The 22,792-nt window shown below is 38.6% G+C and overlaps 1 protein-coding gene, 1 long non-coding RNA gene and 1 pseudogene across 5 annotated transcripts; 1 reads left to right on the top strand and 2 right to left on the bottom strand.

The window, feature by feature from the left end:
• LOC115744708 overlaps positions 1 to 22,792 on the top strand; it is a 93,731-nt pseudogene that overhangs the window by 46,224 nt on the left and 24,715 nt on the right.
• On the bottom strand, positions 1,583 to 21,025 carry LOC115744801 (serine/threonine-protein kinase/endoribonuclease IRE1a-like). 4 transcript variants are annotated; one of them, XM_048284139.1, is made up of 5 exons: positions 20,939 to 21,025; positions 20,240 to 20,396; positions 19,739 to 19,986; positions 1,783 to 1,882; positions 1,583 to 1,699 (listed from the first exon to the last, which is right to left on the bottom strand). In XM_048284139.1, exons 1-5 carry the CDS (start codon positions 21,001 to 21,003, stop codon positions 1,595 to 1,597), a joined length of 675 nt encoding a protein of 224 aa, XP_048140096.1. In that variant the 5' UTR covers positions 21,004 to 21,025; the 3' UTR covers positions 1,583 to 1,594. The 4 variants fall into 4 exon arrangements, with proteins under 4 accessions (XP_048140096.1, XP_048140097.1, XP_048140098.1 ...); XM_048284140.1 differs by lacking the exons at positions 19,739 to 19,986; positions 20,240 to 20,396 and adding exons at positions 2,049 to 2,292; positions 2,417 to 2,544 and having other exon boundaries at positions 20,939 to 21,023; XM_048284141.1 differs by lacking the exon at positions 20,939 to 21,025 and adding an exon at positions 20,820 to 20,861.
• LOC115730689 lies at positions 10,084 to 19,483 on the bottom strand. Its single transcript, XR_004014169.2, has 4 exons — positions 19,258 to 19,483; positions 15,433 to 15,435; positions 14,104 to 14,275; positions 10,084 to 10,094 (listed from the first exon to the last, which is right to left on the bottom strand). It is a non-coding gene; the product is annotated as an uncharacterized LOC115730689 (long non-coding RNA).

The following is a 22,792-nucleotide window of genomic DNA, read 5'->3' as shown; positions in this document are numbered from 1 at the left end:
AGATTTATATCTCACCCCGTTGTGGGAACCACTTTCGTGTCCCAAGTGATGGAGCTTTGCGGATACCAAGGCCAAGTTATGAGGGTAGTCTTTTGGAGTAGATGAGAAGTTAACCTTATCCGACCTAGTAACCTTTTGAGGTCTTAGTGAGCCGCCCCGAAGTATGGGGTTGTATATCTTTCTGTAGCTCGGTAGGGTTAAGGCTCATCTCTGCCCGGTGATTGTATATGTTACATTTTGATTATCCGCCTTGGTATGTATTTCTCGCTATGCTATCCCCGTTTGTTTATATGTTGTCCGGGAGTAAACCGTTTCCGCATGCGTATATAATTGAAAGGTCGATAACGCGCCTGGGACGTTACCCTTCATGACCTCGTAGTGATTTGGTAGGGATGTTGCGGGCTCGAGAGTCGGGGCGTGACGGTTTCAATGCCGGTTCTGCAAGTTCTCATCATTTGAATGATGGGAGCTTTTATGGCGACTAGTCGTTGCAATCTTCTCCCTTGAGATACTAGGATGGCCCCGAACAGGGTAAAAAGCTGAAAAAAGTATAAACTACCATAGGTGGTGTTTGCTTTAGCGATTGGAAGAGTTAAGTGGTAACTCCATGTTCTAAGAGTCTGGAATGTTTCATTGTTGGCTAATTTTTCTGCTGAATGCGGATAGTTTTCATCGCCTTCACACCCTCGATAATTTTCACCAGCCTGACCAAGACAGTTACTCTCCAGGATAAAATCTCATGGTTAGGAAATTTTGCATACTAGCAAGTTATGTCCCCACTCTATTCCAGTAGAAGGTGCATATTGGATTTTGTTTTGTCATAGTTTGTTGAGCCATTTGTGGAGCCTATAAAGTTCTTGATCATTACCGCTTGTTCGACAGGTATTCCTGCTTAAGAAATATGATGACCTGGTTCCTTGGCTGTCTTTTCACGTGAATTGAAAGGAAAATTATTGCTATTGTTTACTTAACTAATTTTGCCACTAGGAAACTTGGGAAATCTACCCCTCATTACAATCCTGGCAGTCTGTCAGGAGGGCATAGCCCGTTTGGCGACTGGCATGCTTGCCGCTCTGCTGGACTCTCTTATGCATCTTTCTCAATGGCAATATGTTCCCTTCCTTGCATGTTTAAATCATTTATCAAATGAAAAATTGCTTCTCAGGAAAAGCAAATCAGGGTTTTGTCGTAGATACGTGCTTTCATTGTTCGCTGTCGTCGACATGATCAAATGATGCCTCGTATTCATGTTTCTGGTTTTAGCTGCATTGAGTCTATAATGCTCCACTGTGCGACTATCTGACTCAAGTGTACTTTCTTCTCTGGTGTCAAAGCAGCTTGGGGTGGGCATGGTAGCACTTCTGGAAGTGGATTTCTGCTCCAGAAGGCACCTAATAATTACCCAAATGCATGTTCAGAAGCACGTCTAACGAAAAAGATGAAGAACAACAAAATGTTGTTAGTGTGCAATGGACAAGGCTAGTGAAGATGCAGAAAAGTATGAGGCAATAGCATAATATAAAAGTATTTCCAACTAGGATGACTACGAACAGTCCTAAGCCCGTCAACGTGATCCCCAAAGCTGAAAAGCACATCACTTTAAGAATTTCAAGCACTTCCGAAAGACGTCTTCTTTTTTGCAGAATTGAGACACCACCTTATAGGACTCCATCAAAATTGCAGGAAACCGTCCGATCTCCTGCCATAAACATCAAAGCATGAGACTTGTATGCATGCAGCTACGGATATTATCACAATTCTAGAGAGAAAGAGTGAGAGTACCTTCACTGGTTTTGGAGCATCCGTGGAGTGTGGTACCTTCACTGCTCTATCGCTGGCATCACTAAAGAATGGATGTCGAAGCACCTCTGATGCTGTTGGCCTGCCAGTTACTTACTAAAAGTAATTAACTAGTGACCAGAATGCTCAAATAAATCAACTACATGAACAAAGCTGAGATCGACCGACTTCTTGAGCTCAAAAGCATCAATTGGTGCTATCTCTATAACAATAATAATTTAATTAGCTCAATGAGAGAGCAGTCTCACCTTAATATAGGATCCGGGTTCAGTAAACCCGATATCAAATCATGAGCCTCTGGTATGGAGGCCACCGGGGATAGATCCATGGTGTTGTTCAGGATATTGAAGTCACAAGGTTTTTCAAATGGATGTTTTCCACCAGTGACACAAAAGAAGAGGACACAACCAAAACTAAACATATCAGTTGCCGGAGTTTGGAGCCGACCAGGAAGAAACATCTCACGTGCTCGCCATCCTGAGGTTCCATAATCTGCAAGACATAGATAAAAAAAGAAAAAAAAGCCATCACCACTGGGACAATATACAGACACATATGATAAATTCACCGGTCAATGAAGGGAGACAATAGCGTTAAATCTGTCATGAGCACTTACTAGTGCAAGATCCCATATCAGATAGCTTAGCAACTAACGGTTTCTCAGTAATGAAGATATTTTGAGGCTTTAGGTCCTGATGGAGTATTTCCAAGTCATGCAAATGGCCGAGTCCTGACACCACATCCCTGTATAGAGTAGACATTACAAATTAAACCAAACTACAAATAGAAATCCGTGACAGTTAGACTAATACCTCATCAGTTTCAGTAACAAGGGTGAGGGACGGCCATCATCTGTCCACAAGATAACATCCTCCATCATCCACGTCGTACGCCCAAGATCCCACATATCAGGGCAGACGCAGAACTCTAAAAAGGATAAGGGTGAGAGTGCTAGAATCAAATCATACAAGCTGCAAGCACAGCGCTCTAGAGCAAAATATGTGAAATCCTCGTCGTCCTCAACTCCCCAATACCGAACAATATTTGGATGTATCAACTCAGGAGTCCAATAGGCAAGAGTATGGTGATCATGTCCGAATCGTTTGACTGCAAGAGGTATGCTATCATTGTAGAAGCCCTCGAACACTGAGGTCCCACCACCTGCCTTACCGATGTATGCATTTACTAGGAAAATCTTACCAATCCTAGTCCCTCCAAGGCTGCGCTCGACAAGACGAAAGTCCTCAGCCATATCGCTTTCCGAGTCCACGAGTAGGCCGCCAGGGAAGAGGGACAGAAGAAGAGGGCGAGGCCGGTGCTTAGGTTAGGGTTGCAGAGGGCGAGAGGGAGAGGGAGAGGGAGAGAGACGTGCTTAGGTTAGGGTTTATGGCGGTCTTTCAAGATAGAATTTATACTGAATGGTTTTTTTTTAAAGATATTAAGTCCAATTTTTTGTTTTTTGTTTTTAAACAGATGATGATGGAGGTGTTGGTACTTAGTAAATTCTCATTAATAAGAATGACGTCAGTAGAGCTATCAAGATTAATTATTATTAGGATTTATAAGAGATAACCTTAACGTTCATGCTTGGCCCTCCGTGGGGCAAGAGATGGTTTCCTTCTTGAAGTGGCATTTCTTTTCATTCCCTTTCAAAATAGAGTCCAAGGTCAATTCTAGTACAATCATCTATGAACAACATTCGCTCGTAATTAATAGATTCTGTTCAACCGAGATGAATTTCTGTTTGCATAAATTTGTGATTCGGACCCTCGGAGAATATATATATATATATATATATATATATATATATATATATATATATATATATATATATATTAGCATTTCGCTTTTACGTTTACTACTTTAAAATTTTTGGATTTTTTTAACATCGGAAGGTTGCACCCCGGTATATGCATTCAAAGTCAATTTAAAACGCCCATTTTAAACTCTGAGAGGTCGGGGTAGATTGTCTAAAGCGCTCGGTTCAAGGCGCAGCCAATCTTGCATTCGAGTCGTATAATATATCTCGCTCAGAGTAGTTCAGGGGTCGCCACCTTGTGGTCGGAACCTGACGCGGCCGAACATAGTCCGTACGATCTGTTTATGTTAGCAATATTAAAATATTATTTTGTATATATGTCGGGATTATGTATATATCTCGTCTAATGTTGCATATCCTTGATTGATTATTTTTCATACTGTCGTAACATTTTCTATTCATATTGGAATATACAAGAATTCTTCATTTCTTCTTCCGCTTTATATTTCTTAGCGGGAAAAATTCAAAAAAGGGCCTCAAGTGTCCTTATTTTCTCAAATAAGGTCCGAAGTGGACTTTGATTCAAATAAGAACCCGAAGTGCCATTATTGTCTAAAAAAAGGTCCGAAGTGGTTATGGTTATTTCAAATAAGGGCCTCATCTTGCCGGCCGGCCAAATTTTTCGGCCAATCAAAAGTGTTTTTGTAAAATTATAAATTTAATCTAATTTTTTTGTTAAATTAAATTAAAACAAAAAAACAAAAAATAATTTTTTTTTTATAAAAAAGGTAAAAACACGGGCGGGAGGACACCTCCCGCCGTTGGTGCCTCGACAGGGGCCGACGACCCCGCCGACCATCGGCGAGGGCCAACAGGCCCTCGCCTTAGCCGGGAGAGGGTCACGACCCTCTCCCAGATCCGGGCAAGGGTCGGTGGCCCTCGCCCGTGTCCGACCGAGGGCCGCGGCCATCGGCCGAGACAAGCGGTGGGTCGGAGGGCGACCCTCTCCCAGATCTAGGCGAGGGCCGGCGGCCCTCGCCGATGGTCGGCGGGGTTGCCGGCCCCCACCGAGGCATCGGCGACCCCGAAGGCTTTAGCCACTGCCCCACTACCGGTGGGGGGTTGGGGGGGCGACCACGGGCGGGAGGTCGATCCTCCCGCCCGTGTGTTACCATTTTTTTTTACTTTTTTTTCAAAATATTTAAGAAAAAAGAAAAAATAAGTTAAAATAGTAAATGACTAAAATACCCCTAATTAAAGTAACTCATGCCTTTTTTTTAGATTAATATAATCACTTTAAGCCCTTTTTTGAAACAATATGCACTTCAAGCCATTTTTTGACACAATAAAGGCATTTCGTGCCCTTATTTGAAACAATGTCCATTTCGGGCCTTTATTTGAGAAAACAAAGGCAATTGGGGCCCTTTTTTGAAATTTTCCCTTTCTCAGCTGTCATATCTAATCGAGCTGAAAATTTGTACACCCATGTCGTCCTCGATAAAGAAACTACGCATTTTACGAAGTACACTCATCAATATACTTTGTGGCAACAATGCTCGATATAGCATTTATATTAAGATCCACCTTCCCTACACACAAGAAGGGAATCATGAAAGCCGGATGAATTAATTAAGAGACCAAAACGGGTTCCCGTTGTTAATTTTTTTTTCTTTTTTTTTTAGAGATTTACTCACGCCCCTCCAAAAATTTCGATGAAGGTACTGAACAATCGTCCTTTATCTTATTGCGTCGGCGATCCTCAATTATTATTTCCGTTATCATTTCCAATTTGAAGGGATAAATGTACATTCTCATTTTGTATTCTTTAAATGCTGTCAAAAAAATATAAAAAAGTAAAAAACAGAGAAAGCTAAAACTAAAGTACTAATATTAGAAACATAAATACCAGTAATAATATTTAACAATAGATTTTTTTTATTGGAAATTCTACAAATAGAGATATTTAAAGAAAAGGAACTACATGAATTGATCGGTTATTGTGTATTTTTGTAATGTTAAAATGTGTCTCGAATTTGAGTCCGAACCGAAAATTTGAATTTTAAAAATTAATAGATAAAGTCCAAAAGTTGAATGTTTGTGATATCTACCGTGGAAATTTAGATTTACGTTCGGCTAAGGAGTGCAAGGTGACGTTGGACTCTAACTAGGAAAAGAAGACTTCAAAAAAGAAAAGCCAAATGGTGCACTTTCATTAACCGAATCTTTTTGAGATACTGGACATGAAATCCTCTTTCCTAATGCAAATTGAAGTCACAGTAAAGATTTGGAAAGTCCAACCAGGACTTGAACTTGAGCAATATTCGGTGAACTTGACCTTGTGGGAGTCGCAAAGGATGCAGAGAGGCAACTTCATCCGTGGGTTTTTAAGTTTCCTTAATTACGTCCTTTCCAATATCTACTAGTGTTTACATAGGCGATTAAATCTTGATTTTAAGATTTGTGTAATTTCTTTGTAAGATTGAGATATTATTTCATGAGAAATTGAGATGCCAAACACTGTGTGAGTTATTTGGATGTAATTGGGCTGGGAAGCATTGAGAGTGTTTGAGTGACTCAAGCGTAACTTGTAATCTCCGTATAGCGCTTGATCTATGATGAGATTTGTTGCTGCTCTAACAATGGACGTAGGTCTCTACGACCAAGCCACGTATGTCTAGTGTCCGATTTGTTTTCTTGTTATGTCTATTTATTGTTATCGATCGCTTGATTATGCGCAACAATTTGTATTAAAGCCATGTTTGCTTGAGTTGAAGCGAATAGATGGTGACAGAAGAAAGAAAAGTGAAAATCGATGGATTTTGAGGGGAAGGACTTCGGTTTCTGGAAGATGCGGATTGAGGACTATCTATATCGGATGAAGCTGCACTTGCCCCTATTTGGAGAGAAGTTAGAGATAATGAAGTAAGCCGACTGGGAATCGTTGGATAGACGAGCGATTTGTATTATTCGCTAATATTAGCTCGTAACATCGCGTTTAATATCGTCAAAGAGAAGATCACTGCGGGTTTAATGAAAGCCTTGTCCGATATGTTCGAGAAGCATTCCACGATCAACAAGGTTTATTTGATGTTACGTTTTTTTAATTTGAAGATGGGCAAAGATGCGTCGGTTGCTAATCATATCAATGAATTCAATTTGATCGCTACTCAATTGAGTTTAGTTAATATTGACTTTGAAGACGAGGTATGTGCTTTGATTATATTATCCTCATTACCCGATAGCTGAAATACTGATGTTACTGCTATTGGTAATTCCTCCGGATTAACAAGTTTGATGTTTGTAGGATTCATGATTTATTTTTGAGTGAGGACATTCGTATGAGAGAATCTAATGAATCCGTGTCTACTACTTTAGTAGGTAAAAATAGAGGAAGAACTGATACTCGTGTTAGCAGAAGTAGTATGCACCATAATAGACACAGTCGGTTTAAGACTAGTGATGATGTCCGTTGGAATTGTGCCAAGAGGGAGCATCTTAGAAGGGATTGCTTTAAATTGAATAATGAGAAGGGTAAGGGAATTAGAGTTGAATCTGCGGATGATGTTGCAATTGTAGGCGACGGTAATTCGGATAATGTTAATATTGTCTTGTCTCACACTGAGGATTCGTTGTTTGTCGGATGGATCATGGATTTTGGTTGTTCTTTTAATGATACACTAAATAAGAATTGGTTTATTACTTATCAATGCATGGATAGTGGTAAAGTGCGGTTGGAGACTAACGCTGAATGCGATATTGTAGTTATTAGTGATGTTAGAATTAGAATACATGATGGTATTGTGAGAACATTGACTAGAGTGAGGCATGTTTCAGAGTTAAAGAAAAACCTGATTTCCTTGAGTGCCCTAAATTCAGCTGGATGTCGATATTCTTCATAATGCGGCGTTTTGAAAATTACTCTAGATGCCTTGGTGATAATGAAAGGAATCAAGCACAATGGCATGTATAAACTTCAATGTGAGACAATGACAAATTTCGCCGCAGAGACGTCGGATGCATTTGTTCCCGAGTTAGAATTGTGGCATATGTGTTTAGGGCACATTAGCGAGAGAAGCTTGAAGGTTCTAAGTGAAAAAAAATTATTATGTGGTTATATTGCTTGTGAACCGAATGTATGCATGTGCTGTGACTTAGATCAACAGTGAAAAGTGTAGTTTAGTGTGATTGTCATGGAAATCATAGAGATTGCAGAATTAATTCACTTGGATATTCATAGATTGTCGTGATTTCCTTCCGGGAAGAGTGCCAGATTTATGCTAATAGTTGTTGATGACTACTTGAGGAGGACTTAGGTGTTTGTGCTTAAGCACAAGTTTGATACTGTTGTCGGGATCGGACAGTTGAGAGCTTTGATAAAAATAAAAAAAAAAGAGACTGGTAAAACAATCAACCATGTGCAGATTGACAAAAGTATGGAGTTTTGCTCAGAGCTGTTAAACGAATTCTACTTGAAAGAAGGCATAGTGAGACAACACACTAGTGCCAATGAACCACAAAATGTTGCAGAGTTGATGACCAGAATATTACTAGAGAAGGCTCATAAAATGCTCTTTATTGTTGGTATGGCTAGGAGATTCTCGGCAGATGCGATTAGTACGGTGAGCTACCTAATGAATAGATCCTCATACAGCAATTGGATGTCGGACTCTCGAAGAAGTGTGATTATGTTACGTTGTTGATTATTCTGTTATTAGAATATTTGGTTGCCAATATTATATTCGTGTTAATGATGGCTAGCTTTATGGAAGGACAAGAAAGTGTATATTCTTGGGCTATACACAATGTGAACGTGATTATCGGTTGTGGTGCTCTAAATTAAATTCACATGTTATCGGCAAATAAGTTACATTCGAAGAGTCTCCGATACTTGTAGCTAGGAGTTGTCACGCCCCGATTCTCGGATACACAGCAACCCTACCAAACGCCTTAGATCATTTAATGGCGACGTCCCAGGTGCGTCGTCGACCCATTCATTTTATTTTTCAATTAAGTGCATGTGAAACAATAATAAAAATAACGGGAATAGGACAATAGGCAATCAAATCACAACATCAGTAAAAGATCCTTTTTATTTATTTACTATTAACCCTAGAAAGTACGTATACGCAAGCCCTACCTTAGGGCCACTTCCGACAACCAACAAAAAGTACTAGGTCGGGATTGGGGTTACCACTACTCCAAACTACTCAAAGAGGGAGGTCAACATCCACGTCCTCCACAGAGCAAACTCTCCAAAGCTAAGGTCTTGAAAAATGGTTAACAACAACGAATGAGATATAAAATCTCCGTGAGTCAACGCCTAAGTCCGAGCGGGGCATTGATTCGCTCGGGGCAGCCTAAACGCGCGGGACATATCGATAACAAATCAATAGCGTGTGACTCTCGCAATGCTCTAACTATCACATGATCAGACGCAACTCAACAATCAACTATCAGTCACATGTAATCTTACCCCGCCTTAGCTCACATATTATGCAGTACTCAACATGGCATTCAACCACACACAAACCAAGACACACAACCGTAACACTCATCATAAACTTTCATACACAATGCATAACACGTGTTTTGGTTATTAACGGCCACTCAGCACCAACGGCATGACCTTAGCTTCGTCTTATTCCTTTGGCGATAGCGACCGATAATCCCCATGGTACCCCCGACCCAAATATATCGGGAATTCCTGTAAGGAGCGTCGGTCGACAATTTGCCGCGACCAACATCCAACCAGCCGTGTGATTTTGAACTTCCGCTGGCATAGACCGTCGTGCATCCAATAAGCCGTATAATTCCCTAATACCCTCGGGATGTATATATTAGGTATCGTTCCCTAGTACCCTCGGGTGACGGTACCCATCATGTGACCATATGAGCACGCTAGACAACCAAGCTTGCTTATATCTTTGCATGTAGTCCAATGCACACATGATCATGCTCAAAACTCAGCTCAATGCCATTTTCATGCTTAAAAATGCAACAGGATATTCACACATGGTCACATGAACATACTCCTTCCAAGAAACACGATATTCTAAGATAGGTGATTAATCCTCATATCCATGTACATATATATACAATCAAGAGACACATCAATCACCAAACAATCACCCAATAATAATTAATTAATAATAATTAATTATACCGACCAAGGTTAATTAACATAAATGTAATTAATTATCCCAATAATAATAATAATAATAATAATAATAATAATCAATTAACCCGACTATAGTCGGTCAACTCATCTCAATTAATTTATCCGACCATAGTTAATTAGCACCACAATAATTAGCTAACTCGACCTCAATTGATTATTCCGATCACGATTAAATAAAGTAACCAAGATTAATTAAAGTAAATACGGTTAAACCAAAGGAACTATAGTTAATAATAAAGTAACTACGCTTAATTAAAAGTAACCATGACTAATTAAAAGTAATTATGGTTACTTAACCTAACTAAAGTTAACTTAACCTAACCACAGTTAAACTAACCCAACCACCATTATTCTAAACTAACTACAATTAACTTAAACTAATCTATCCCCTAAACATAATTAACGTCCTAATTAGAGATGAGGAGTTAACTCACAACAAATTGTCCGGCGACGACGACCGGGGCTTGCGACTCGACGGCGGCGATGGCACGTGGACAATCTTGAGCGGCGTAGCACGCGGCCGGGGTCGCCGGATCGCGGGGCTTGGCTAAGGGGTAGCTCGGGTCGGCATGGCGGGCCGTGGCTAAGGGTGCAACGGGCAGCATGACGGAGTCGCGGGTGGCGGCGGCTTGAACTCGGAGAGGTGAGGTGATCGGTGGGGTGGTTCGAGTGGTTTGGTGAGGCGATCCACGGGTGAGCGGCGGTCCACCGGGCGGGAGCGACAACGGGCGATGGGGTTAGGTGGGTTGTGGCTCGCGGGTGGACGACGGGGCTCGCGGAGCTTAGCCAAGCGGCAATAGAGGGACGACATGGTTTGGGGCGACCGACGGAGCACAGAGGTGGCGATGAGGGGCGACTGATGAAGAGGAAAGGAGGAGGAAGATGGTGGTAGTGGGGTGGAGTTGCTGCAAAAAAAATGAAGGGGGAGGGGGAAATGGGGTTTGCCGGTGGGTGAGGGTGAGGGAAAGAGAGAGCGAGGAGAGAGAGAAGAGAGAGAAAAAGGGAAGAGAGAGAGTGATATGAGGGGTATTAATGGGGTGGGGCCCACATGTCAAATTCCTATTAATGTCTTTTGTTTGATATGGATAATATCCAAGGGCAAAAATGTAATGTGGAAATTAAGGACATCTTAGTCATTTGGCACAAATGATTGAGAACATATTGGTAATTTCACAACTAGAATTCGGACGGGGCTAGGTTCGGGCGCGAAGGGTCTCGGTACTACGACACGATGGCTCAACTACTCGGGCTTAACTTTTTCTGATCGACGTATCGGGATAATCCAATTATTATCCTTTAATCCTCAAAAAATCCAATATTATTTACTAGACTGGAATTCATGATTAAAATTCATCGAATCAAGTTATCTTACGGACATCGAAATTTTGGGACATCACAAGAGTGATTATAGCAGTGTCCATACGAATCTGGACGGTGTTCGGCTTGAGGTAGAGTTGCAACCGGAAGCTTATGCGGTGGCGGATACTAGTGAAGTGATCGACACGTATAATGCTTGTAGAGAGGTGGAGCCAGTAGAGCCAACAGTTGCAGAATCTGCTGAATTTGACAAGGTACGTATTCGGTCTCTTGACATATATGGATGCAATGATGGTTTTGCTTTATCCGTGGTAGAGGAGGTTGTGTTAGAAAGTACTTATGGAGCAGTTAAAGGTTCACGTGCGATTAGTGTTCTGATGAAATCCACGGTTATAGCGAAGTTCAAACGCGGCTTGGACTTGGAAGACATCAATGGCGGTTAAGGAAGGTCAAGCGCAACTTGGACTTGGAAGACGTCTGTGGCGGTTGAGTCCATTGAGGCTGTGGAAGAGTAGCAGCGAAGTAAGAATTATTAGCGAAGCTCTTGCAACTTAGTTCAAACGTCGAGCCAATGTGGAGATTGTCAAAATGTGTTTCGAATTTGAGCCTGAAGTGAAAATTTGAATTTTGAAAATTAATAAATAAAGTCCAAAAGTTGAATATTTTTGGATATCTACCGTGGAAATTTAGATTTCTGTTTGACTAAAGAGTGCAAGGTGACGTTGGACTCTAACAAGGAAAAGAAGACTTCCAAAAAGAAAAGTCGGTGCACTTTCGTTGACCGAATTTTTCTGAGATACTGGACGTGAAATCCTCTTTCCTAATGCAAGTTGAAGTTACAATCAAGATTTGGAAAGTCCAACGAGGACTTGAACTTGAGCAATATTCGGTGAACTTGACCTATAAATATATTCAATTGTGGGAGTCACGGAGGATGCAGAGAGGCAACTTTATTCATGGGTTTTCAAGTTTCGTTAATTACATCCTTGTCAATATCTGCTAGTGTTTGCATAGGCGATTAAATCTTGGTTTTAAGATTTGTGCAATTTCTTTGTAAAATTGAGAGATTATTTCATGAGGAATTGAGAGGCTAAATATTGTGTGAGTTATTGGATAAAATTGGGATGGGAAACACTAAAAGTATTTGAGTGACTCGAGCGTGATTTGTAATCTTTGTGTATCGCTTGATCTATAATGGAATTATTTGCTGTTCTCTCCATGGACGTAGGTTTCTACGACCGAACCACATACGTCCGATGTCCGATTTATTTTCTTGTTCTGTCTATTTATTGTTTGATCGCTCGCTTGAGCACAACACGTAATGTTTAACTAATGTGAAAAATGGTTGGTGAGTAAAATTACTTAAAAAAACATAAAATGAAATTATGCCTTCGACTCATGAGAAAAATAATTAACCAACGTATTAGGCGATCTTCTATTTTTTTTTTTTCCAGCAACCATTTTTTACATCAGTCGCCTTTTAAAAGTACATGATGGAAAAAAGAGATTTCATTAAAAAAATTAGATAAAAAATTGCACTTTTACCTCTTAAAAGTCAGGTACTTCAACACATGCTAATGAAGAAATAACCGAGGAGTAACAACTAAAATAATAGGGTACAAATCCCAAATATCGTTGACAAAAAAAAAAATTCCCAAAGATCGGGAGGGTTTTATATAGTATTGCTTTCTTCTATAAGGATTTTACTAGAGAGTGCAACTAAACAAATGGGGTACAAATCCAAACTAATGGGAAATATTATATCATTCCTGTACTCAATTCAATGACACGGGTTTGGCTAGTAAAAAATTGCAATTTTCAATGAATTTACTTTTATAATCAAAGATACGAATATTGAAAAAATTCAATATAAAGTATGTTCAAACATTTGCGATAAGTGCAACTTTCGTCGATGGAGAGAAATTAATTTCTAAATAAGTACCAAATCTTTTGAGGGGAGATGAAAGTAGATGCTAAGTCCATGTAATTTCTAACTCATCACGTCAATCGAGTAAAATACGAGTTAAGAATGGGCTTAATTCCCTAAAAAGCCTCTCAATTTTGGGTTTAATTCCAATCCGAACATTTTTCGTCTTTAAACAAAACCACAAAATGTTACTATAATCCATCATCTGCCACATGTCCAAAAATTGCCACTATTTTCATCAAAATAATCAACATGAGGGTTAGTTAGAAGTTCATTATTAGAACATGCGTCTTCACCAATATCATCGCCTTCATATGGAACAACAGCAGCCTCCTGGTTGACAATTTTAAAAAGTCCAGTGACCATTTTCGGATGCAAGGTAGATTTGGGGGCAAAATTATCCCAAAAGTCCTAAATCTAATGTATGGCAGCTAATTCGGTCTTAAAATTTTTAATTGTACCAATTTAGTCCTAAACCTTTTGACGATTTGCCAATTTAGTACTAAAATTTTCAATTGTGCCAATTTAGTCCTAAACCTTTTGAAGTTTTGACAATTGTCAAAAGATTTAGGACTAAATTGACAAATCGTCAAATGTTTTAGAACTAAGTTGGCACAATTGAAAATTTTAGGACCGAATTGGCCTTCATAAATTAGGGTTAGGACTTTTTGGACAATTATCCTCTTTCTAGAGCAAATGAGTTTACCCCAGTTTTCTTCTGGGGAATTTTTGGGTATGTATGACTCTCTTTGCTGAATTAAGAAGATGAGATTGCGGGGTGGTTGATGATTTTCAATGAGTCACACGTCTATAGTAGAACTGTAACGCACGCACACATCCCATAGTGTTTTACAAGGTTCTCTTCATAGGTCTCCTTTGCCCGTCCAAAAGCCGATGCATGTGGCGGTCGGTAGAACCATTGAGTTTAACAAAACCTCCAAACCCACAAAGCAAGATGTACAAATTTTGTCAGTTTTTGTCTTCTGAATATATTTTTCTGCTTTTCTTTTACTTGACTTCACATTAACACAACAAGAATGGAGCTCTGCACTGATTCTTCTGAACAACTCCAAAAATTGGATGCTTTAAGTGTCTTAATGATATGATCTAACAAATTTTGACACCTACCATGTGGTTTATACTGCTACTTATGATCTCAAATTCCATTTGGCAGGTCAAAGAGGTGCACGGCAAGTTTGTAGAAGCATTCAGAGACCTCTTTGAAAGGCACAAGGCATGGATCAGCCATGCCGATCTTGAGCTGAAAATTCCTTGAACATAGCTTCGATTCGTTCTCATTTATTGAAGACCTTGTTTATATGTTTCAGTCAATTAGGACTCATAAAACCCTAAAGAGAGGGCAATTGGATTCCCTGTACATTCCAGTATCCCATGTCCCATCTGCATGCATTGATGTTAGTCTTGTTCTTTCTCGCTATCTTGCTGCTTAGGAAGTAAAGAGACAACCCCAAAAATCCATTATGTATACAATCTTCACAATCGATTACGGTGGGTAATATACAGAATGTGAGTCGTTCATGCACGGTTTGATGCTTTCTACTTCAACCCCATTTGTGGCTTTTGCTCCTCAAGAACGTTCCGAAACTGACATAATGCACTCTAATGCATGGTCTCTAATTACGCAAAATTACAGTGATTGCAAAAGATAATGCGCTGAAATTGAAGGGCCACAAAAAATTTAACATACCCCTAAGGTTCCCTTTAACCTAAATGATAAAGCAGTTAATCTAATTGGGAACAGGAAGAGCAACTAACCACAGACAACGTTGTTCCAAACCGAAATTATGCTCCACAGAGGCAACAGTGACTTGCTTTCCATTAGGCAGACTATATCACCCATCACTTTAGATTACAAAAGTTAATGTTGCCTCACAATGACTTTTCCAAGAGCTACCTCCTCTGAAGCTTTCCTTGGGCACTTGGAACAAGTTTACGACCCACTATTGATGGCATGTTGACAATACTGGTACACACCGAACCCAACATACGGTACATCCACGAGATGAACGTAAATCTAAGAGGAACCGAACACGATCAGCTCAGTTCGTAACAAACGCAGCACATAGAGACCAATTTTCCATAATGCTGGTTTGGTTGCAAGCTTTTTGCACTAATGTAAGAAAACGAAGGTCCTACCATGCCATCGTAATTTTCAAACAAACCAGGAATACAATTAGTGTCGTAGAAAGATGTGGAGGTAAAAGTAGCATCATTCCTAAGCACCCTTGATAAACATCACTTGATAAACTTCTTCATTTTGTCGAATCGAGACAACATTGAACTCCAAAACGGTTGGTGAAGCTCCGCTGAACTCCAAAACGAATAGTGAAGCACCATTAATGCTTTTGGCCTGTTAGTAACTAAAATAATTAACTACTCACCAAATGCTCAAATAAATCAATTACATGAACAAGACTGAGATGGACCGACTTCCTGAGTTCAAATTAAAAATGCATTAGCTCCAGGAGAGAGCACTCACCTCAATATAGGCTCCGGGTTTAGTATACCCAATATCAAATCATGAGCCTCCGATATGGAGGCCACCGAGGACAAATCCATGGTGTTGTTTTGGATGTTGAAGGCACGTTGTCCAGGTTTGCCAAATGGATGTTTTCCACCAGTGATGCAAAAGAAGAGGACATAGCCAAAACTAAACATATCATTTGCCGGACCATGTTGCCCATTAGGAAGAAGCATCTCATGTGCTTGCCATCCTAAGGTACCACAACCTGTAAAACAAAAAGCCATCACCACTGAGACAATATACAGACAAATGGATATGACAGATTCACCGGTCAATGAAGGGAGACAATGGTGTTAAATCTCCACAAATTATACCATATATAGAGCAACCTGATGTATTTTCTAGGAGAAGAGACTGCTCTAACAACTAAATTGTCAGTCTAATGTAAATAGCCAGGAATCTGGAGATGATTGATTCAGATTATGCATAGATCAATCTTGAGGAAAAGAAGAATGAAGGTCAATATAAAGCTGTCATGAGCACTCACTAGTGGAAGATCCACCATGAGGGCAACAACGACTAATGCCTATATCAGATAGCTTAGCAACTAATGGTTTCCCAGTAATCAAGATATTTTGGGTTTTAAGTCCAGTATATCCAAGTCATGCAAATGGCTGAGTCTTGATATCACATCCCTGTATAGGGTAGACATTATGAATTAAACCAACCATGCAACCAAATAGTATCTTGGCTACTCAAAATCATTGGAAACAAAATTACATATCCCGTATCAATCACATCATCGTTTACTTTATTGGTGCACAAGGATTATGTAACATTCACCAATCAAAAAGAGAGAAGGTATACCAATTCTACCAAAAAGGGAAAACCAATCACTAAGAAATAGACAATACATAATTGATTTACATGGGAAGAGAAGTACAAATACAAACTACAAATACAAATCCATAATAGTTAGACTCGGATTCAGTAACAATGGTGATGGAAGACCACCATTAATCCATAAGTTAACATCCTGGGTCGTATCCCCAATATTTCTCAACTTGCTTTTATATTTAACTAATTCTGGTGGATCATCGGGAGAGATGGGTTTGAAGAGGCCGAGAGCGCTCCAATCAAGTGATACATGCTGCAAGTACAGCGCTCTAGAGGGAGATAGATGAAATCCTCGTCGTACTCAAGTCCTAAATACGGAACAACATTTGGATGTCCGTCTCCCCTGAACCGAGAAATCCAATTGGAGACAACAGTAAGATGACCCCGCACTATTCATTCCACAGCAACAGGTATGCTATCATTACAGAAGCCCTCGAAGACCGGGGTCCCATCGGTTCCCATGCCGATTTCTGTACGAAGATACCACCAATCCTAGTCCCTCCAATGCCACAATCAGGAAGACGAAATCCCTCAGCCATGTCGCTTTCCGTGTCGACGAGTTGGTCGCCTAGGGGATAGGGAGAGAGGTGCTTACTGCTTAGGTTAGGGTTTGTGGCAGAAGGCGAGAGAGGTTTATCCAAAACGAGTTGTCGTTGTTGATTTTTTTTCCTTTTTTCTTTTTTCTTTTTTTGTTGAGATTTTTTTCTTTTCCTTGATGCGTCGCTGATCCTCAATTATTATTTCCGTCGGTATGTCCAATTTTAAGGGATAAAAGCATATTTTCATCTTTTATTCTTTTGTTTTGTCAGAAGATTTTTTATTCTTCGAATTCTGTAAAAAAATATAAAAACATAAAAACCAGAGAAAGCTAAGACTAAAGTACTAATATTAGAAATATAAATACGAGAAATAATATTCAACAATAGATTTTTTTTTTTTTGGAAATTCTACAGATAGAGACATTTAAAGAAAAGGAACTTACATGAATTGATAAGTTATTGGGTATTATGGTAATGTCTAACTAATTTAAAAAATGGTTTGTGAGTAAAAATACTTAATGAAAACATAAAACGAATTGATGTCATTGACTCATTAGAAAATAATCAACCAAAATATAAGCTGATCTTTTAAAATATTTTTTTTATCGAGCAATCATTTTTTACACTAGTCACCTTTTAAAAATACAAAATGGCAAAAGAGAGATCTCCTTAACAAATTGAGATTAAAAAATTTACGCTTTTACCTTCATGTACATCAACACGTGCTAATGAACAAATAACTGAGGAATAACAACTAAACTAATAGGTGAAAATTTAGAGGTAGACGGGTACAAATCCCAAAGTCCAGGAGGGTTTTATATAGTATTGCTTTCTTCTACAAGGATTTTTACTAGAGAGTGCAAGAAATTAATTAAAATTATCATATCGATTCTACACTCAATTTAATGACACGGGTTTGGCTAATTGAAATTCGCAATTTTCAATGTGTTTACTTTTGTAATCAAAGATACGAATAAAGTATGTTCAAACATTTTCCGTAAGTGTGACTTTTTTGAAGGAGAGAAATTAATTTCTAAGTAAATACAAAATCTTTCAAGGGGAGATTAAAGTAGATACTGAGTCTATATAATTTCTAACTCATCTCGTCAATCGAGTAAAATATGAGTTAAGACTAGGCTTAATTCCCTAAAAAGTTCTCAACTTTAAGTATAAATCCAATCAGAACATTTTTTTGCATTAAAAAAATCACAGAATTTTATTATAACCCCAAATATGCCATGTGTCCAAAAGTCACCACCAGTTTCTTCAAAATGATCAATATATGGGCCAGTTACAAGTTCACTATGACAACATGTGTCTTCACCAACACCATCACCTTTATGTGGAACAATAGAAGCCTCCCGACATTGACAATTTTGAAAAAAACCGGTGCCGATTTTGGACGCTAGACAGATTTGGCGGCAAAGTTGTCCAAAAAGTCCTAAACCTATTGTACAAATGCTCAATTCAGTCTTAAACTTTTTAATTGTTTCAATTTATTCCTAAATATTTTGACGATTTGCTAATTTAGTCATAAAATTTCTAATTGTGTTAATTTAGTCTTAAACGTTTTGACAATTTATTAGTTTAATCCTAAACCATTTAACAATTTGTCAATGTAGTCCTTTCGTCGAATTATCCAAAGAACAGGTTTAGGACTAAATTAAAAGGTTTTAGGATTAAATTGGCACAATTGAAAGTTTAAGACTTAATTGGGAGTCATGCAATAGGTGCGGGACTCGTTTGACAATTATCCTCATATATGGGACTAGAGTGAAAGTTGGTGATTTCGTTTAAACAAAAATAAAAGTCAGGGGCAAAATTTGGATTGGACCTAAAGTTTGGCTTTTTTTAAGGGAATTAGGCCGTAAAGATTATGTATGAATTATGCAAAACATGAAATTGTGAGTAATTCTGCACATAATTTGTATTAGTAAGCCAAGTTAACATCATTACTCGCTTTTGGGTCCACCCTTCAATGAAATATACCCTCACGCCTCTCTCTATTAAGAGCTATTACCTGAAACCTTTCCATGACCCACCTAACTATATGAATGCATTCACACAATTATGGAAGCATTCACACAATTATGGAAGCATTCAGAGGGATTTTAATGTTGATGCGAAGGTTTAGCTCATGGGGATTTTACAAGATCAAAGGAAGAAAATTGCACCAATTCATTTTTGCGTCTGTGAAACATTTAAAGAACGACTAATAGCTTATCCTTTTTATGTCATTTATTTCTTTTACGGCAATAAAAGGTAAAGAGAGATTTCATTCAAAGATTAGATGAAGTAAATGCACATTTCCCTCTTAAAACTCGTGCGAATTGCACATGCAATTGAAGCGAAAACATCACTTAAAAAATTTCAAGAACTTCCCAAAGACATCTTCTTTTTTGCAGAATCGAGACACCAGTTTATAGGTCTCCATCAAGAGTGCAGGAAATCGTCCGATCTCCTGCCATAAACATCAAAGCATGAACCTTGTATGCATGCAGCTACGGATATTAACACAATTCTAGAGAGAAAGAGCGAGAGTACCTTCACTGGTTTTGGAGCATCCTTGGAGTGTGGTACCTTCACTCTATCGCTGGCATCATGAAAAAATACCTTCACTCAATTGCTGGCATCATTAAAAAATGGATGGTGAAGCACCTTTGATGCCTTTGGCCTGTCAATTACTAAGAGCTATTAACTACTGACCAAAATGCTTGGATAAATCAATTACGTGAACAAGGCTAAGATGGATCGACTTCCTGAGTTCAAAAGAATCAATTGGGGCCATCTCTATAACAATCAAAAGTCAATTAGCTCAATGAAAGAGCACTCTCACCTCAATAAAGGATCCGGGTTTAGTAAACGCGATATCAAATCATGAGCCTCCGGTATGGAGGCCACCGAGGATAGATCCATTGTGTTGTTCTTGATGTTAAAGCAACATTCTCCAGGTTTGCCAAATGGATGTTTTCCACCAGTGACACAAAAGAAGAGGACACAACCAAAACTAAACATATCATTTGCCAAAGTATGTTGCCCACCTGGAAGAAGCATCTCATGTGCTTGCCATCCTAAGTTACCACATTCTGCAAGGCAAAAAGCCATCACCACTAGGACAATATACAGATTGATATGATAGATGGAGACAGTGGCGTTAAATCTCCACAAACTATGCCATATACAAAGCAACTTGATGTATTTTTATAGGAGAAGAGATTGCTCTAACAACTAAATTGTCAGTCTAATGTTTTTAGCCAGGAATCTGGAGATGATTATGCACATATCAATCTTGAGGAAAAGAAGATCGAAGGTCTATATAAAGCTGTCATGAGCACTTACTGGTGATGGAAGATCCATGAAGGTAGGAATGGCTAATTCCTATATCAGATAGCTTCGCAACTAATGGTTTCCCAGTGATCAAGATATTTTGAGGCTTTAAGTCCCGATGGAGTATTTTCAAGTCATGCAAATGGCCAAGTCCTGATACCACCTCCCTGTATAGAGTAGACATTATGAATCAAACCAACCATGCAACCAAATTGTATCTTGGCCACTCAAAATCATCAAAGTCATGGGAAACAAAATTAATATACTAAGCCATATCCTACTGTTTCAAGTGTTTACGTGAACTCCATAGGAATCTGTTGCCGTATCAATCACATCATCATTTACTTTATTGGTGCATAAAGATTCTGTAGCATTCACCAATCAAAAAGAGGGAAGGTGCACCAGATCTACCGAAATGGGAAAACCAATCACTACGCAATAGACAGTACCTAATTGATTTACATACGAAAACAACTAGAAATACAAAATCTGTGTAAGCAAAAAAGGGTTCATGAAGGTAGTGATCTCTATGAGAATGTTTCTGAATCAATGTCACTACAGATACAAATCCGTAACAATTTGAATATTACCTCATCAGTTTCAGCAACTAGAAATGCAAAATCTATGTAAGCGAAAAAGGGTTCACGGAGGTAGTGAACTCTATGAGATGCATCTGAAGTCACGTAGGCATATGTAAGCAAGCTATTACCTCATCAGTTTCAGCAACAAGGGTGAGGGAAGACCACCATCAGTCCACAAGCTAACAATCTGCATCGAATCCCTAATACATCTCAACTTGCTCCAACACTTAACTATTTCTGGTGGATCATCAAGACAGATTTCTGGTGGATCATCAAGAGAGACAGAGAAATCTGAAGGGTCTGAAGAGGCCGAGAGTACTCGAATCAAATCATATAAGCTGCAAGTACAGCGCTCCAGAGGAAGATAGATGAAATCCTTGTCGAATTCAAATCCCAAATACCGAACAATATTTGGATGTTCGTACGTCATCAATTGGGGAATCCAATTGGAGACAACAGTGCGATGACCCCGCACTGAACGCTTTACAGCCACAGGTGTGCCATCACGACAGAAGCCCTCGGACACTGTGGTCCCACCACTTCCCATACCGATTTCTGTATTCGATACGAAGAAATCACCAATCCTAGTCCCTTCAATGCCATAATAAGGAAGACGAAATCCATCAGCCATGTCGCTTTCCGTGTCGACCAGTACGAGGAGGGCGAGGGCGAGGGCGAGGGCGAGGGCGAGGCTAGGGTTTTTTATGGCAAAGGGCGAGAGGTTTATACAAAATGACTTGTCATTGATGTTCTTTTCTTTTATTTTTTTTGAGAAAATTACTTGCGCACTGGACATTTACCTCAAAATAATCGCCTTTTATCTTATTGCGTCGCTAATCCTCAATTATTATTTCCGTTACCATGTCCAACTTTAAGGGATAAAACTATATTTTCCTTTTTTATTCTTTAAACGCTGTAAAAAAGAATATACAAACATAAAAACCAGAGAAAGCTAAAACTAAAATACTAATATTGGAAATATAAATACCGGTAATAATATTTAACAATAGATTTTTTTTTTTTGGAAATTCTGCAAATAGAGACATTTAAATAAAATGAACATACATGAATTAATCAGTTATTGTGTATTTTCATAATGTTTAACTAATGTAAAGAATGGTTGGTGAATAAAATTATTTAAAGAAAACATAAGTCATCGATTCAATAGAAAAATAATCAATCAAGTATAAGGCAGTATTTTAAAATACTTTTTTTTTTTATCGAGCAACCAATTTTTACATTAGTCACCTTTGAAAAATACATAATGGAAAAAGAGAGATATTCGTTAACAAATCAAGATTAAAAAAAAAGTACACTTTTACCTTCATGTACTTCAACAATTGCTACTGGGAATAACAACTTAAACTACTAATAGGTGAAAATCGAAAAAATTGCAATTTTCTATGTATTTACTTTAATAATCAATGCACGAATATTTAAAAAATCATTATAAAATATGTTCAAATATTGGCCACAAGTGTAACTTTTTTCAATGGGGAGAAATTAATTTCTACGTAAATACCAAATCTTTCGTAGGGAGACGAAAGTAGATGCTGAGTCTATGTAATTTCTAACTCATCTCGTCAATCGAGTAAAATACGAGTCAAGACTAGGCTTAATTCCCTTAAAAAAAAAACTCTCAACTTTAGGTTTAATTCCAACCCAAACAATTTTTCATTTTAAAAAAAATCACAAAAATTTACTATAATCTCAAATCTGCCACGTGTCCAAAATCACCACTAGTTTCTTCAAAATAATCAACATAAGGGCCAATTAGAAGTTCATTATTAGAACATGCGTCTTCACCAACACCATCACCTTCATATAATAGTAGCCCCCTGACGTGAACAATTTTGAAAAAACTAGTGCCAATTTTTGGATACAGGGCAGATTAGGGGGCAAAATTATCCCAAAAGTTCTAAACCTATTGTACGAGGCCAATTCAGTTCTAAATTTATTAATTGTACTAATTTAGTCCTTAA

This window comes from Rhodamnia argentea, chromosome 8, assembly GCF_020921035.1.
Source record: "Rhodamnia argentea isolate NSW1041297 chromosome 8, ASM2092103v1, whole genome shotgun sequence".
Classification (NCBI taxonomy): domain Eukaryota; kingdom Viridiplantae; phylum Streptophyta; class Magnoliopsida; order Myrtales; family Myrtaceae; genus Rhodamnia; species Rhodamnia argentea.
The sequence above is the reverse complement of the archived record's forward strand: the minus strand, read 5'-3'. Positions and strand labels throughout refer to the sequence as shown.

Bases quoted from the DNA above. Each gene is read 5' to 3' on its own strand.
- LOC115744801 (XM_048284139.1), bottom strand. From the start codon at position 21,003: ATGCAGATTGTTAGCTTGTGGACTGATGGTGGTCTTCCCTCACCCTTG. The intron at 20,397-20,938 runs GTAATAGCTTGC...TACTCTATACAG, and splicing joins TTGTTGCTGAAACTGATGAG to GGAGGTGGTATCAGGACTTG. The intron at 1,700-1,782 runs GTACTCTCACTC...TGTTTATGGCAG, and splicing joins ATGCTCCAAAACCAGTGAAG to GAGATCGGACGGTTTCCTGC.